Source organism: Lissotriton helveticus, chromosome 6, assembly GCF_964261635.1.
Source record: "Lissotriton helveticus chromosome 6, aLisHel1.1, whole genome shotgun sequence".
NCBI classification, from domain to species: domain Eukaryota; kingdom Metazoa; phylum Chordata; class Amphibia; order Caudata; family Salamandridae; genus Lissotriton; species Lissotriton helveticus.
Window position 1 is genome coordinate 2,058,226,483 of NC_136067.1, and position 17,049 is coordinate 2,058,243,531.

The 17,049-nt window shown below is 47.2% G+C and overlaps 1 protein-coding gene across 5 annotated transcripts in view; it reads right to left on the bottom strand.

Annotated features, from left to right (window-relative positions):
* ZNF512 (zinc finger protein 512) overlaps window positions 1-15,470 on the bottom strand; it is a 123,928-nt gene extending 108,458 nt beyond the window's left edge. For 3 of the 5 annotated variants that reach the window (XM_078650125.1, XM_078650124.1, XM_078650122.1), the window contains exon 1: window positions 15,364-15,417. Coding sequence is in view for 2 of the 5 variants with exons in the window: in XM_078650120.1 (XP_078506246.1) it covers window positions 15,364-15,408 (45 nt within the window). In the remaining 3 variants the exon portion in view is untranslated. Of the gene's footprint in view, window positions 1-15,363 lie in introns of all 5 variants that reach the window. The other 2 variants (XM_078650120.1, XM_078650121.1) reach the window with 1 other exon arrangement.
* Between the last annotated feature and the right edge of the window lie 1,579 nt (window positions 15,471-17,049).

Genomic DNA, 17,049 nt, shown 5'->3' on the forward strand with positions numbered 1-17,049 from the left:
GCGGAGGGTCTTTTTGTGAGCACCACGCCCCACACTGCTTCCTGCCTGCCACACTCTTCACGCAGGTTAGCGTACTAGTTGTTCCTCTTCCTCCTAGACTATTTAACATGGTAACTAAACGCAGGCGCAGCCCGTCTGCGCCCAGCCGGGGCCAGTGATACTGCCCGTTTGCTCACCTATTCCTCCACCGACTTGTTTAACCTTCAAATCGGTGGGACTTTGAGCTCTAAAGCTGAGAAGGTAGCTATGGCCTGTGGTATTTTTCTCCTCCGTGTTGCCCCCCTTGCCCCTGGTGCCCTGTGTCGGCAATCTACAGCGCTCCCTCAGGTGCCCTCGGAACGCTCATCTTCAAATCCAGACTCTCTTGCCATCACCTACCTGAATACTAGGTCTTTGGTTAAGAACCAACTCGAGATTTTTCAGCTCTTGAATTCAAATACTATTGATATTCTCTTTTTATCAGAAACCTGGTTGTCCGAAGAGTCCAGCCCTGATATTCTCGCCGCCATTCCCTCTGGCTATTATATATTGCATACAAACCGGCCTCCAGGCAGAGCGGGTGGAGGTGTAGCAGCCATCATTCGCCATCGATCTTGGAAGAGGTTTCTCTCCCCAAGGTCGATAGCCTCATCCTGATCCTTTCCTCTGCCAGATCCTCCCTTGTTTGTGCTCTGTTTTACCGTCCACCTGAACCTATGCCCCTTTTTCCTCAGTTACTCGGGGACTTAATCTCTCAGCTGGTAATTAATCAGGGTTGTCATTCTGGGTGACTTCAACCATTGGCCCTCTGACACCCGCGAGAGTAATCTCTCGATAGAATTCTCCGATCTTTTGCTGGGTCTGAACTTCTCCCAGCATATTCATGTTCCCACACATATAAAAGGTCATACTCTCGACCAAGTCTGGACTTCTAATATTGATATCACCCCTCCTTCCATTTACCCTTGTTCTTGGTCCGATCATTTCTGTATTTCTTTTGCATTGGCCTACATTCCTTTTGAGCCTCTCACCCCCGCAACCAACATCACAGCCAGCAATTGGAAACGGGCTAACCTAGAAGATTTTCACTCGATACTGGCTTCCTCTGTCCCCTGTGACCAGGCCTCTATAACCACTCAGGCCTCTCGCCTCGACTCTTGGCTTAAGGCTGCCAGCGATCAGGTGGCCCCCCTGAAAAAGATTAAGTCCAAACGTCCTCACGACGCCCAACGTTGGTTTACCAACCAACTAAAAAAGGATAAACTGACACTCCTCCAAGCTGAGCGCCGCTGGCGCCGTACCTATTCACCTAAAGAAAAATCTGGATATGTTGCGCTGTTAAAACTATACAAAAATTCCATCCTTCAGGCAAAAAAATTATACTTTTCTCAAAAAATTCTAAATTCTGCATCCAAGGTAAAAGATATTTTCTCCATTGTGAACAAGCTCACACAACCTGATAGGGTGACTGTCCAAGCTGTACCCTCACAATCACTATGTGATCACGATCTGCTGATCGACCGTGTCAACAACGCCGGTGTACAGGGTCGGGCCCTTGACCGGATCCGATCATTTCTACATCGGCGTACTCAGGCCTTCCATCTGTCGACCTTTGTAGCACCTCGATAAAAACCTGACTTGCGGGGTCCCCCAGGGTTCTGCCTTATCGCCTCTCTTATTCAATCTTTATATTCAGCCCCTGATTGCCTCTCTCCGTAATAGCCCAGTTACCATCTTTAATTACGCGGATGATCTCCAGCTGGTCTTTAATCTTGAATCCACCTCCACATCCCGTGCTAATTTTCAATCCACCATGCTCTCTATTAGCGAGTGGATGTATCAGAGCCAGCTGAAGTTAAATCCCAATAAAACGGAACTTGTATTAACCAGGGGACTTACCAACCTCTGGAATGGCAGTTTCTGGCAATCCTCTCTGGGCTCCCCTCCCCTTCCAGCTGACTCTGTAAAGAGTCTTGGCGTTATCATTTGCAAAGACCTCTCAATGAAACCTCAGATTAGCGCTGTCACCTCGGCCTGCTTCTTCCATCTTCGCAGGATCCGTAAAATCTGCAGGTTTCTGTCCACGGAGGCTCTTACGCTGGTCATTATAGCCTTGATTACATCTCGCATTGACTACGCCAACGCTCTTTACGTCGGCATTCCTGCCTACCAGTTGCGCCGTTTGCAACTCGTGCAAAATCAGGCAGCCAGGTTAATTTTCTGTCAGCCAAAACATCTACACATTTCTCCGCTACTAAGGAAACTCCACTGGCTGCCGGTTGCCAAGCGGTGTTTCTTCAAACTCGGTTGCACCATATTTAAGGCGCTACATGCTCAGGGTCCGGCTTTTATTGCTTCTAAAATTTGCCAGTACATTCCTTCCCGTGATTTGCGCTCTTCCTATCATAACCTTCTCGCCATTCCAGCAGTGAAACGCAAAAAGCACGGTGGCCTCCGATTTGCGTTTCTGGCTCCTAAATTATGGAATTCACTTCCGAGTGAACTTAGATCCTCTCCCAGCTACGTTCTTTTTAGATGTTCACTGAAAACTCATCTCTTCCGGCAGGCCTTTGTGTAATTTCTGCATCCCTGTCCCCCCTGTTGTCTCTAGCGCCATGAAACCGTTTGGTGTCCGTGCACTGAATAAGTACTTTTAACATAACATTTTGTTTATACCAGCTTCCATAGTCTTGATCTTTCAAACAATTGTGCATGTTTGTTTCAAATGATGAAAGGTGTCATTAATCTTGAAGATTTCTTGATTTTTTAACTTTGCATAACCAAATGTGATATTATTTTGAACAGGCTGCTGTATCCTGAGGAATGAAGGCACAGCCTTACGCTGCAATAGATGCAGTGCTTAGAGAAAGGTGGAGTAATTGGGGAAGATGTTGAGAAAAGGAGATGGGTCAATCGAATGAGGAATTGATATGGGGCAATGATAGGCATAGAGACATGGGAGGGGTCATTCAGTCACAGAAGGAGAGATAGATAACTGATAAAAGATACAGAACTTGTCACATGAGGGATAGGTCAACAGGGAGAGAAGGTGAGGGGCCCTAAAGGACAAGTCGCCTGAAGCAAGGGGGGGATGGATATGTTATGTTATGCTACACACTTTTGTATTGCGCACAGCTGCCCCAGCTAAGGGGCGTCCTGGCGCATGGCAGGCAAATGTGCAACAAATACCAGGAACACAACAGTAAAAGCAAAGGGGCAGATTAAAAAAGAAAAGTTTTCAGAGCTTTGCGAAACGCTAACAGATTGTCTATTAGCCGCAGCTCAAGGGGGAGGGAGTTCCAAAGCTCAGCTGCCTTGACCCGGAAGGACCGGCCACCAACCCGACACAGCCTGTATCGGGGGATCACGGCAAGAGCTTGGCCCCCCGATCTCAAAGAGCGGGTAGGGACGTACCAGGACAAAAGATCTTCCAAAATGAGAGGGCCTCCTCCCCTCAAGATCTTAAACGCCAGACAAAGCACTTTAAACTGAATGCGTGACTTGATGGGCAGCCAGTACAGCGATCTCAGAGTGCCAGAGACGGAACTCGTACGAGGTAGGCCGACAATGGCTCTTGCCGCGGCGTTCTGCACACGTTGGAGGCGGATAGTCTCTGCCACATTGGTCCCTACCAGGAGAGAGCTTGCATAGTCCAGGCGAGATAACACAGTGGCCTGGACTATCAGCTGCCTGGTACCACGGTCAAAGAACTTCAGAATGGGACGCAGCGACCGCAAGATGCCAAAACAGCAGGCCGCGATTTTCTTCGAGTGGCCCACATAGCTGAGAGCAGGGTCCATCCATACTCCCAAATTCTTTAGTTCAGTGACCGGCCCCAGTTCAGCGGGCCACCACTTGTCCCCCCAAAGTTCCGCCCTCCTACCAACGATCATGATCTCTGTTTTCTTTGCGTTGAGTTGGAGACAGTTGTTCTTCATCCAACTTGCCACCGCCCTAAGACCACTCTGAAACCTAGGGGCGCCCCGGTCCGCATCCCCGCTGATCGTAACCACTAGCTGAGTGTCGTCAGCATATGAGACCATAGTCATGTCCCATTGCTTGACGACCGTGTGGGTGAGGAAATGAGAGTCAAGGTCACTAGAAACAGAAGGACAGGTCATGGTAAAGAAGGAGGCATGTGTAGAGGGCAAAGGGGTCAATAACTTATGTGTACACTTCGGAAATAAGAGAAAAGTGTGGTATTGTCTTACTATATGCATTAATTGTCATTGTACTGTATTGGTATTTGTATCTTTGACAAACTCCTGCGGATGCCCCCCAATTGAGGGTCAGGCTGTCCCAATTTTATTATACGCAGATGATGCGGTTTTATTATCACGTACCCCTATTGGCCTCCAGCGTCTTATTGATAATTTTACAACTTTTATTAATGACAGGAAACTTTGAATTAATAAATCTAAGACATTTGTAATGTCATGTGGAAGTACCGTAACTAAACTTGGAAAGGTCTTTTATTTGGAAGGAACAAAAATGCAGTCAGTCAAATCCTTTTGCTATCTTGGCATAACTTTTGCAGGAAACGGGAAATGGTCACACGACTATGTTAATATTCGTCACAAAATGAGTAGGAATACCAATAGTATTTTTAGATTTTCCGCAAAAGTGGGAGCACGAAGAGTCAAAGATATGGTGACTATATATAATGCTAGATGTGTATCTTCTGCTCTTTACGGTGCAGTAGTTAGGGGCCAGCATCATGAATAGTCATTGCAGCAAGACAAAAATACATTTCTTAAGCGTTTGCTAAGGGCCCCTCCACAGAATTAATACACCAGGAAGTGGGCTTAAATTATATTTCAGATCTGGCTGCACTCCGTCCCCTCTTATTATGGTGCTCTATTTGGGCAAAAGTTGAAACTGTGTTTACACAACGCATCATTAAAGACTGCCTGAAGCTCGACCACTGTTCACGTATCCCTTGGCTGAGCTACATTCACCACTGGTACAGTCTTTTATTTAATTGTAATATTTTTACTGAACCAGAATACGCAGCCTCAATTGCTAAAAAAAGAGCTTAAAGAAACATTTCTTGTCCATAAAAGAGAGATAAGAGGGAGATTAATTAGGTTACAACCTACTGTTGTATTTTATCAGCAACTGAATCTTAAAACAGGTTGTCAGCCATATCTAGATGACGTAACAATAACCTCCCACCGTTATGTTTTGACACGCTTAAGGCTAGGTATTGTACACCATCTAGTGGCATTTCCAACTACGAAAAGATGTACCAGTTTACTATGCCCATGTGACAATATGTCCAAGCAAAGTTCCTGTCATTTTTTAATGTTTTATAAATTTCATCACTTTTTAAGTGAATTTTATTTGAAACCCTTGTTTTTAAAATATCATGTTCGATCCACCAAAAATGCTATGAGGTTAATATCCTCATTGGAAAGTTCGGATGTTTGATTTTATGTGGCATCTTACATTTTAAAATGCATTGCTACTAGGAAATCAATTATTCCTTAAATTCTATATGATCTGGAAACTCCTTATTTAAAGATATCTTGCACTTTATACTTAATTCGCATTAAAAGAAATTGAGTTGGTATGTGATATTTTATAGCACGATTTGCACACATATATACAAAGTTACTAACTATAATACTGCAAGTTGTATGCACTAGCCACTTTATACATGACACTTTATAGAGTAATTTGCACATAACATACAATGTTAATACCTGTTATCTGTGATTATATCTGTTCGATATTTTTATAATCACCAAAGGTTTCATTGTGTAAGATACATATTTGATAAGGCTTAAACATTCAGGGTGATTATTGTTGGTTATGTACATTGTATATTGTAAGCACAAGTCACTTTGTGCGTAATTTACACATTTTGAATACTGTTATCGTGTGATTTTGCACACATCCTTTATCAGTTTCTCTGTCAAGTATTATTGCCAAAGTATGAAATGGAAGCTGTAATACATGTTTTTATTTCTGCTTATATGGTTATTATTACACACAATAAAGCTTTGAAATTGAAATTGACACATTCCTTTAAGAACTTGGTGAGGGTTTCAGAATATCTGGGCAATCGGCTGATTAGTTTCCGGATGCCTGAGAGCTGGCCAGTTACTCTTGGTTGTAGATCGATATATATTGGATTTAAGATTGCTATTTATTCAAAGTATCTCTTTTCTAACATGATCTTTGGATATCCACTGACTCATGCAACATATCTTGGCGACGAGGAAGGTCTATCTACCGGTCCATCAATCACTACTGGCGACTATCGCCCACAGAGCACTTTTCTGTTAACCGTGCACTTGTGAAACATCGGCTCTGCTGTGTATGCAGTGTGGGAGCCAGCTACATGTCCTTGGAGAGGGCTGTGGTGAATATTGTAATGCACATGTAAATCGGGTTGCACACTTTCAGAGTTTTGGAATATTCAGAGCTGCATCTTTGGAGGTACTGGGGTGGTCTGTGCTACAGCATACTGTGAAAACGTGCTAAAGACTACGGAGGTATAGTGTGCATCGGCTTTGGCCACTAACGCTCTTTCAACGGGAGCACATCTTACCGGTCTCACAGCACAAGCGGCCGGCACCTTTTGAAACCGGTTAAAGCATACTTTCCTTGTCTCACTTCATTGCACGGCGAGTTCCTCAGTGCACATTTTTAGGATTCCAGTGCATACTCTCAGGATACCTTGAGCTACCTACACGGCTATGGGCAAACATGTGACATCACATATCGGCAGCCATCTTAGTCTGGGCTCATTCACACTGTCTTTGAATGTCTTTTCATTAACACTCTTTACTTGGAAATACGCATTGTTTTGTGGAATTACAAGCTCCTCCGCCCAGGTACCTCCGAACTAAACACAAAGAACAACACCTACTGGGTAACACAACTGGGCTCCAATCTCACAGAACAAGAACTACAAATGTTCTGGGAGGCCCCATCAAGAAACTTGATATCCCCAGTGCTAGTACAAACTAAATTCTGACTTTTACATCAAGCATTCTGGACACCGGCTCGTCTAGCATCATTAGGCCTTAAGGACAACGACAGCTGCTGGAACTGCGGAGGCTGTAAGAGGAGACCTCGCACACCTCATCTTCCAATGTAGTTAGGTTAGCAAATTCTGGGAGAAGGTGCTGGGCTTCATCAGCGAAGCCCTAGGATGCACTCTACAACACTCATTTGCCACAATTAACACCGCTCATATCACAACAGATCGAGCCACACAGCACGACAGGTACCTACATTCTTAATAGGGGCAGACATCACGGCACCGTCCTGACTCGTTCAGAAGCGGTCGCTCCCTGGTCACTTGGTATCGTAGCGCTATTGTGCTCATTGCTGCCATTAACCAATTTGCGCATTGCCCTCATTGCCTGTATTATCATTTGTGGCTGACTGGTATCGTAGCGCTATATTGCATTGCCCTCATTGCTTGTATTATTGTTTGTGGCTGACTGATATCGTACCGCTATATTGCATTGCCCTCATTGCTTGTATTATTGTTTGTGGCTGACTGATATAGTAGCACTATATTGCATTGCTCGCACTGCTTTTGTAATAATTTGTGCCTGATTGTGCCGGTGCCTCTACCCATATCTTAGCGAAATCCCAGACTGTGCCCCAATCTCGTCCTGTTTCACTTTTGTTTTTGCTGCCATCTTGTTGTTGTGCCTCCTAGCCCGTCTCTCCACCCCGCTCCCGCCTCCCAGCTGCTCCTCCCTCGCTCCGCCCCCCTCCACTCTCCACTTATGGCAGATGCATTTGCGCGCAGCGTCCACGCGCAGCGACGCGCCCTATGCGCGGCGAAGGCGTGCCAAAGGTAAGCCCGTCTACGCCCGTCCGCGCCTGGACAGCACCCAGCGCCAGACCCCCTGGTCCACGCACAATTCACTCCACCCGCATAACGTACGATGCCGCAACCCTCTCTGCACTCAACACAGGACGTCTCCCAGACTGCTACCAAGCCGCCCCAGGACACACCCATGGACCCTTCACCTGCCATTCCTGCAAGCTAGACTGCATCAGGACCCACACCAAATCCAAAAACGCCAAACAGAACTCCGACACTAACCACCTGAAGTGCAACCTGCTCAACACCCGCTCGGTCCACAAACACGCCACTGAACTATGGAACTTACTAGACACCGCATCGCCGGACGTCGCCTTTCTCACAGAAACCTGGATGAACGCCTCATCAGCGCCCGACATTGCCATAGCCATCCCGGACGGCTACAAGATCATCCGAAAGGACCGCACCAACCAAACAGGAGGAGGCATCGCCATCGTCCATAAAAACACCAGCCGCATCACGACCAGTTCCGACGACAACCTCGCAACCGCCGAACACCTTCACTTCCAGATTCACACCGACCCTAAGACCACACTAAGAGGCACCCTCATCTACAGACCCCCAGGACCCCGCACACAATTCTGCGAAGACATCGCAGACTTCATCAGCCCACACGCCCTCTCCTCCGAGGACTATATTCTACTAGGAGACCTCAACTTCCACCTAGAAAAGAACAACAACAGCAACACCACCACCCTTCTAGACAACCTCGCCAATCTCGGACTCAAACAACTGGTAAACACCCCCACCCACTACGCCGGACACACGCTTGCCTCCAGCAAGTACATCTCCTTCAATCACGCCACAGGACTCCATTGGACGGACCACAGCTGCGTTCACTTCAACTACAAACAAGCACTGGCGTTGCCAATAGGTCTCGCAGTAGGAAAGTTGGAGCTATTTGTTTTGTAAATGACACATTTTATATTTATGTGTTGGTTTTGAAAATCGCGAAATTAATTGTTTTGTTATTTCAATGCCAATACTTTTAACTTTTGCAAATGTGAAACTCATAGTATTTCTAATGCAAATGTTTTGTATTTACGTGACTTAGAAGTATTGATATTACAAATAACAATGGTTTTTAAATAATTAATACTTAAATAAAAGTTATTGTAATTTATAATGGCAATAGCTTAAACTGTTGTAAATACCTTTTGTGAAGATTATGTTCAGTGTATTTTATTGTGAGGAAAATAAAAGAACAGAAGTGAAATATTAACGTCTTTTTGTGACATTTGTGTAATGTGAGAGAGTGTGAGTGTGAGTGAGTTTGAAAAGGGTGATTATGGGTGTTGCACGTGAGCAGTGGGAGGTGTTGCACGTGAGCAGTGGGAGGTGTTGCACGTGAGCAGTGGGAGGTGTTGCACGTGAGCAGTGGGAGGTGTTGGTGTTAGGTGTTGCACGTGAGCAGTAGGAGGTGTTGCACGTGAGCAGTGGGAGGTGTTGCACGTGAGCAGTGGGAGGTGTTGCACGTGAGCAGTGGGAGGTGTTGCACGTGAGCAGTGGGAGGTGTTGCACGTGAGCAGTGGGAGGTGTTGCACGTGAGCAGTGGGAGGTGTTGCACGTGAGCAGTGGGAGGTGTTGCACGTGAGCAGTGGGAGGTGTTGCACGTGAGCAGTGGGAGGTGTTGCACGTGAGCAGTGGGAGGTGTTGCACGTGAGCAGTGGGAGGTGTTGCACGTGAGCAGTGGGAGGTGTTGCACGTGAGCAGTGGGAGGTGTTGCACGTGAGCAGTGGGAGGTGTTGCGCGTGAGCAGTGGGAGGTGTTGCGCGTGAGCAGTGGGAGGTGTTGCACGAGAGCAGTGGGAGGTGTTGCACGTGAGCAGTGGGAGGTGTTGCACGAGAGCAGTGTGAGGTGTTGCGCGTGAGCAGTGGGAGGTGTTGCGCGTGAGCAGTGGGAGGTGTTGCGCGTGAGCAGTGGGAGGTGTTGCACGAGAGCAGTGGGAGGTGTTGCACGTGAGCAGTGGGAGGTGTTGCACGAGAGCAGTGTGAGGTGTTGCACGAGAGCAGTGTGAGGTGTTGCACGAGAGCAGTGTGAGGTGTTGCACGAGAGCGGTGTGACACGTGAGCGGTGTGACACGTGAGCGGTGTTACACGTGAGCGGTGTTACACGTGAGCGGTGTTACACGTGAGCGGTGTTACACGTGAGCGGTGTTACACGTGAGCGGTGTTACACGTGAGCGGTGTTACACGTGAGCGGTGTTACACGTGAGCGGTGTTACGTGAGGTGTCACACGTGAGCAGTGAGAGGTGTTGCACGTGAGCAGTGAGGTGAGCAGTGAGAGGTGTTGCACGTGAGGAGTGAAGTGAGCAGTGAGAGGTGAGCAGTGAGAGGTGAGCAGTGAGGTGAGCAGTGAGAGGTGAGCAGTGAGGTGAGCAGTGAGGTGTTGCACGTGAGCAGTGAGAGGTGTTGCACGTGAGCAGTGAGGTGAGCAGTGAGAGGTGAGCAGTGAGAGGTGAGCAGTGAGAAGCGTTACACATGAACAGTGAGGCCGCTGGCGGGTGATCATTTAATATTCCTAACTCTGCTGGTGCTCGAGGTCGGAGCCTTGTCACACGAGCTGTGTCCAGAATCCCTTGTGCTTTGTTTTTCACAATTATTACTTTACCACATTAATCGTGCATGCTGTGAGTTGTGCAGGTTCACGGCTGCCAATCAATATGAATTCTGCCGTTCGGTTTGGTTGCAAAAGTGAAAGTCACCAGGTGCAAAAGAACTATAATTTTCATTATTCGTAAAGGGTTCAAATAAGGAGTTTTGAGTAATATGGCCTGAAAATCTCACGAGTGCCAAGTTCTGTAAGCATGAATTATGTGGGATTACCAGAGCACTCCCTGCAACCCACTTTTCCTTTTACAACACAGTTGTGATCTGAAACGTCAATCAAATTAGTCCAGTTGAGGTGCACGTATCCTCCACTACCAGTATGCACTGTTAATAAAAACAAACTTTTTATCAGAACATGGTGTCTCTAATGATGTGGACTCACCTAGTAATGTGTATGCCTTCCGGATGCTTTTAATTCTGTTTGTGAAAATCCAGGTTAGTTCGGGTAATGAAAGGTCTCACTAAAGTTTCAACAAACCGGTTGCGCAGTTTAAAAAGACAAGTCTGAGGCATGAAAGGAGCCGAGGCATCGAGCGACCATATGGAGAGGGAGGGGGTGGTGATTAGCGAGCGAGAAGAAAAGCCAGAAACACCAGGGGGGCGGAGAACCCTTTGAAGTAGTTCACGGCCTGGCGCCCGTGAAAAAAAAAAGCAATTAGGGGGGAGGAGAAGGGAGGCCAGCACACTGCGCACGCCAGGTAAGCCCTTTGATGTGCTGGGCTGGCCGTGAATGCGCGTGCTTGTTTGCTCACGTGATTCACGTGAACTCTAAGAAAAAACTGCAGCGCAAGAAGCCCTTGGTTTGACGAGGATTTTGGCTACTTGAATTCTCGCTCCCTCAATGCGCTTGCGCGCATTGTAGGTCACGAGACCTAAAAAACCACGACTCACCACCACCCACAACCAATCACCCGCAGGAACTGGAACAAAATTACCACCGACCAGCTCTTCACATCGCTTTACCAAAACCCTCCCGCGAAATCATTGGACCCAAATCAAGCAGCCATCAACCTCACACAATGAATCACTCACTGCGCAGACGAATTAGCACCCTTGAAAAACCATCTAACCAAGCAAGGTAGCAAAAAAAGCCCCCTGGTTCAATGATGACCTTAAGAAATCCAAAAAGATCTGCTGCACCCTCGAGAAAGCCTGGCGAAAAAACCCAACCACTGACAATATGACCACCTTCAAGAACGCCACCCACAAACACCACCAGCTGATCCGATCCACCAAGAAATCAGCATTTAAGGATCGACTCGACAACAACGCCCACAACAGCAAGGAACTATTCAACATCGTCAAAGAATTTACCAACCCCACCGCCGACACCAACGATATCACTCCATCTCAAGACCTCTGCGACTCTCTAGCCTCGTTCTTCCACAACAAAATCGCTGACATACATAACAGCTTTGGCGACCAGTCCACCCCCCTCACCTCCAAACCAAAGCCCCCCTCCGACATCCTTTGCGCCTGGAACCCAATCAGCACTGAAGACACCATCCGCTTGATGAACACCATCCACTCCGGATCGCCAACCGACCCATGTCCCCACCACATCTTCAACAAAGCAGACTCCATCATCGCACCCCATCTCCGAGATGTCATCAACTGCTCCCTCAACACTGCTACCTTCCCGGAAAGCTGGAAACATGCCGAACTCAGCGCTCTCCTGAAAAAACCCACAGCAGACCCCACCGAACTTAAGAACTACCGCCCCATTTCGCTCCTCCCATTCCCTGCCAAAGTCATTGAGAAAACCGTCAACAATCACCTCGCCGCCTTCCTCGAATCTAACGGCTCCCTCGACCCATCACAGTCCGGCTTCCGAGCCAAACACAGCACCGAGACCGCCCTCATCGCAGCCACAGACGACATTCGAACACTACTTGACAACGGAGAAACAGCTGCCCTCATCCTACTCGACCTCTCCGCAGCCTTCGACACAGTCTGCCATAGCACCCTGATACAACGCCTCAGCAACGTCGGGATACAAGGAAAAGCACTGGACTGGATCATCTCATTCCTCGCCGGAAGAACCCAGAAAGTCCTCCTCCCCCCTTTCAAATCAGAGGCCACTGAAGTCATCTGCGGCGTACCACAAGGATCTTCACTCAGTCCCACCCTCTTCAACGTATACATGAGTCCCCTCGCATCCATCGCGCGCCAACACAACCTCAACATCATCTCCTACGCAGACGACACCCAGATGATCCTCTCCCTCACCAAAGACCCAAACACCGCCAAAACCAACCTACACGAAGGGATGCAAGAAGTAGCCGAGTGGATGAAGAACAGCCATTTAAAACTGAATTCAGAAAAAACGGAACTCCTCATCTTAGGATCATCCCCCTCCGCTTGGGACGACTCATGGTGGCCACCGGCCCTGGGCATCGCACCCAAACCAACGGACCACGCACGTAACCTGGGCTTCATCCTGGACTCCTCCCTCTCGATGACCAGACAAGTCAACGCCATCTCATCATTATGCTTTAACATCCTACGTATGCTCAAAAAAATCTTCCGCTGGATCCCCACCGAAACAAGAAAGACGGTCACCCAAGCACTTGTCACAAGCCGACTGGACTACGGAAACACCCTTTACGCCGGAACAACAGTCAAATTACAGAAAAAACTCCAACGCATTCACAACGCCTCAGCCAGACTTATCCTAGACATCCCCCGCTAAGCTCACATATCCGGTCACCTGAGAGACCTCCACTGGCTCCCCGTCAACAAGAGAATAACGTTCCGTCTACTCACCCACGCACACAAAGCCCTCTACGACCTAGGACCCAAATACCTCAACACGCACCTGACCTTCTACACCCCCACCCGCCAACTATGATCGTCCAATCAAGCCCTCGCCGCGATTCCACGCATCCAAAGATCCACCATGGGAGGAAGATCCTTCTCCTACTTAGCAGCCAAGACCTGGAACTCTCTCCCCACCCACCTCCGCCTTACACAGAACCACCTCTCCTTCAGAAAACAACTCAAAACTTGGATATTCGATAAGTAACGCTCCCCCTCCCCCCCCCTCCCTCAAGCGCCTTGAGAACCTCTGGGTGAGTAGTGCGCTATACAAATTCTAACTTGACTTGACTTGACTAAGACAAACACCCTGGAAAAACCCCGACCGTGTAATGTGGTCAACACTAGACAAATACCTCAGCTCTTACAAGCCTCCATAAATCAACCATACATGCCTGACCAACTGCTAACAACTCAGCACAGGGAGTGTAATCTAACACTAAACAGCCGCCAAAAGACATCTATGTTTTGTCTTTAAGACGTAGCACACGTACACACGCAATTACCTATATGTTCAATGAAGGCCGATTGAAGAAATGTTGGGCATACACAAATGTAAACCATGTATCCCTATTGGCTCGCCCGTATAACTGCCTATCCGTTATGTGTCACGCCGTTTAAAAAAAATATTTTTGTAATGTGAAAATACCAATAAAAATATTTTTAAAAAACATTCCACAATACGACTATATAGAATCCATCAAGATTAAACATAAAACTGCATGTATCCTAGCCTACAAAAAAACATACAGGTTGCTTCAAGGTGCCAGGTGCTTGCAAGCATTATATACGTAGGAATTCATCGAAATACGTCAAAGTGTCATGTGGTCCAATACAATGTATGACCTTAATTTGGAAATACCTATGACCTATTCAGGCAGAGAGACTAATATCTTTTCGGAAAAGTGCCAAGTGCATTATCCTGAAAAAGTACCTCATCAAACATGAAAGAAAAGTATAGAAAGAAATGTAAAACGTATTACAGGACTTTTCTTTCACTGTAGTTTAAACTTTGCAAAACACCTGATCAGCAGGGTTATGACTCCTATTATCTGGACATGGAAGTACTGTGGTATTGTCATATGATATGCATTATTGGTCACTGTACTGTGCTTGTATCAGTATCTTTGATACACTCCAATAAGACCTTGGTGGGTGCTCAAGAACATCTGGGCAATCTGGTAGTCAGTTGCTGGATGCCTGTGAGCTGGCCTCTTTCTCTGGGTCCTTGCATTGTATTATGGCTTGTTATTTTACTGAAAAGATCGCCTTTCCAGCGTGATCTTTGAATTTATTAAATGGTCTATGCAACAGAGAGTTACTTGAGATAAGGGGTGGACACCTATTCATAAAGGAAAGGAGGGCTGGTACACTGACTCAGGTCATGCATGGCTAGATAGGAAAGTGGGTCACTAGTCAATCGAGGGTCAATGCAACGAGCGAGTGGGACTTTTGAGAAGGGGGTGAAAAAGGATGCTTTAAATATAAATGGTCAGCATACATGCCAACCCTCCCGATTCAGGCGTGAGACTACCGATTTGAAGGCTAGTCTCCCGCCTCCCGATTCCTGCAAGCAAAAACCCGATTCCTCGGGGTTTGTTGACAGGGCGTTTGTGTGAAGTGCTAATTTTTCCAGCAATAGTCAAAGTGGCCATGCAGGGGCTCTCGATGGGGTGAAAAAACAACAAAGGGTCATTAACAAGGCAATAGTCTTTTGAAGACCTGTGAAGTAGGGGGGGGGGCGTGTGTGTGCACAGGAAGCTGTTTTCGGCTGGGGTGTCACACAGGGGCGGGGGGGGGGAGGGGGGGGACAACACTTGCATCACCCTCTCAGCCTGCCATTGCGCTCCATGCTTGTAAAAGGTAAGAAAAAAAACGTACATTTGTGTTTCAAATGTCCAATCCTGCAGCAGCACACTTCCAAAGCCCATACACGCCAGTAACCCGATTTGAAGCCCCATTCTCCCGATTTTTTAAAAAAAATCTCCCTCTTTGCTCTTCTGAAATGTTGGCATGTATGGTTCGGAACGTCGTGTCACGCCTCATCTTTCAAAGGTCCTAGTTGTGCCTGTAACCCTTGCCCTTTGCCCCGGATATGCCCTCACCTGAGACTTCGCCTCTGCCTCGCGCTTCTTCTTCGCGGGCGGCATTGTGATAACAAACACTAGGAAGGCTCGTGTGACGTCACGTGCAATAGACACCAGGAGCCTCACCGGAGCGTCGCATCTACATGACGTCACGGGGTAAGACATCCATACACACGAGCACGTTGAATGGAGATGCACCTTCAGCGACTAGAGCGCGCGGATCTATCAGTCGGGCGGCCATGTTGGATGTAGCCGAACGTCCAAAGTGGAGGGGGTCGCCTGCCTCTTTACCGCCTCAAGGGACTTGGGACAAGACAGCAGCATCCGTCGGTGTCACTGTCTGTGCACAGAACCTAAGCGCCCACGGTGGGGACTAGTATAGTCTATCACAGCTGGTATTTTAGAGTGAACACATTTAAACGTTCTTGTGAGGAAAAAATAATATTTTAAACACGGCCCATCCGCTTACCGAAGGGAAAGAGCATCAATCAAAGTGCACACTTTAAAACATGACATTTTGCAAATAAAGCAATACGTAGCAGATAAATGCAAAGCATTACTATTTCAGAAATAGTAAACATATTTTGGTTTCTAGAGATGGTTGAGCCAACAAATTAATGAAGAAATCAGAGCCAAGGGTCTCTTGCCTCTAAGAAGCATGCACAAGCCGAGCCAGGAACGTATTTAGCACCTAAACCATGCAACCAACTACAGTACAAATATGAAGACTTAATTCAAAAAAGTTCATTTCTTTACCAAGCGCCTTGACACGTCAGATTAGATCACTGCGTCGAGAAGCATTTTGAAAGTAAGAGTTATATATGAAACATTCATGCCTTGACGAAAATACTACTAGTAAACTAACCGGTAGGTCCATTGTCATGTGTTCCATATATGTGGCCTTGATTCTTATTATACATGGAGCATTATTATAGCCGATTAAATCAAACACAGAAGGGTTTTGTACAGCACACGTCCTGAAATCACGTATTTGAAGGATCTCATATGTGATAATGAAGACAAATGGGGCTTGGTGTAAACAAATATGTGCCTAATTAAGGGAAAGCTGTGCCTCATTTCCAAACGCGCATCAGTGCTAGCGTGTGTTTAGGCGCGCAGCGCTATAACTTTTTAAAAAATTTACCGCTTTTTACTATTTGTGTAAATTTCATTTTGTAACCCCTGCTTTTAATAATCATCAGTCCGCCCACATACCTGCACTTTAAATCGTGTCCCCACCGCTTGTAGAGCGGATAACTCTGTGTTGTTAGGGTCACTCGAGGCGCCCAGCCACCATCTTGGGACTGCTTTGGATCTCGAGCGTGCCACTGTCAGAGCGCTCTAGTGCTCAGCGTGGACACCAGGTGAGCCTGTATTTAAAGCTCTCACCCTTCCGCGCAGCGGTGACGCGCAGCGGAAGCGCCTGACTCTCGCCTGAGTCAAGCCAGAGTCTGCCCGTCTGCGCCCGTCAGCACTAAGGAGGCGCGAGAGGTGGGAGACTCTGAACTTTTTTTTCCACTGTCCCACAATGCCTCCTAACTTAAGTATGTCACGTGATTTATTATTATCACTTCGTGGTCCTCATGCTCCCTGTCACTGTTCCTTAGCTCCCCACATTTGGTATGGCCCGGCCTGCTGTGCGCACTGTCATCAAACACTAAATTCTGATCTGCCATCTGAGACATCCACTGATGCTATTTTACT